We start from the raw sequence: 859 nt of genomic DNA, 5'->3' as shown, positions 1-859 counted from the left end.
ATATACGACGGGCTTCTTCCAGTTTCCGTCTATCAAATCCACTCACAAGGTTTTGGTCGGCCCGAGGCTATAGTAGAAGACGCTTGGGGGTTTTTGCAGAGGGAGGGTTAAAGTGGTGACAAACACAGGACAGTGAGAACAAAACAGTAATGACTTGACCGCATCGCCTACGAACATCCATGACGTAAGTAGTTTCTCATAATATGCAAATTATGTTAATTTTTGTTTTTTTGTTCTTCTTCCAGGTTACATTCCAAGAGATAATTGCGGAACCAGAACCTTCAGTATTCTCATTGGATAAAATCTGGATTCTGAGCTTCAAGGTTTGTACATGGAATTGAAACGAATTCATTTCAATTTGTATTCATGCATTTATATGCACAACCATACATTCATTCTCTTCTTTATGCACGGGTGTATATGAATGAATGTATGTATGTGTGTACGTATGTCTGTCGGTATGTATGTATACGTTTATATGTGTATGCGTTTATGTTTGTATGTATGTATGCCTGTGTGTACGCATGTAATCGTTTATGTATGTATGTCTATATGTATGCATGCGTTTATGTGTGTATGCGTTTATGTTTGTATGCATGTATACGTATGTCTATGTATGTATGTATGTATACGTGTGTGTATGTATGTATGTATGTATGTATGTATGTATGTATGTATTCGTGTATGTTTGCTTGTGCATATATATATTTCTGTGTGTGTATGTTTGTGTATATATATATGTGTGTGTGTGTATGGATGAATGTGCGTGCATATGTATGTATGCGTTTATATGTATATGTATGTATGCGTGTGTGTATGTATGTACGTATGTATGCTAGTATGCATGTGTATGTATATA

General features: G+C 35.7%; 1 protein-coding gene across 1 annotated transcript in view; it reads left to right on the top strand.

Moving 5' to 3' along the window:
* The window catches only part of LOC106879285 (caveolin-3), a 121,671-nt gene that overhangs the window by 110,696 nt on the left and 10,116 nt on the right, over window positions 1–859 (top strand). Inside the window, exon 2 of the mRNA XM_014928785.2 lies at window positions 246–323. Within this exon, the coding sequence (XP_014784271.1) occupies window positions 246–323 (78 nt within the window). The remainder of the gene's footprint in view (window positions 1–245; window positions 324–859) is intronic.

This window comes from Octopus bimaculoides, chromosome 6 (genome assembly GCF_001194135.2).
Source record: "Octopus bimaculoides isolate UCB-OBI-ISO-001 chromosome 6, ASM119413v2, whole genome shotgun sequence".
Taxonomy (NCBI): domain Eukaryota; kingdom Metazoa; phylum Mollusca; class Cephalopoda; order Octopoda; family Octopodidae; genus Octopus; species Octopus bimaculoides.
Note: the sequence above shows the minus strand (reverse complement) of the source record. Positions and strands in the feature narration are given on the sequence as shown.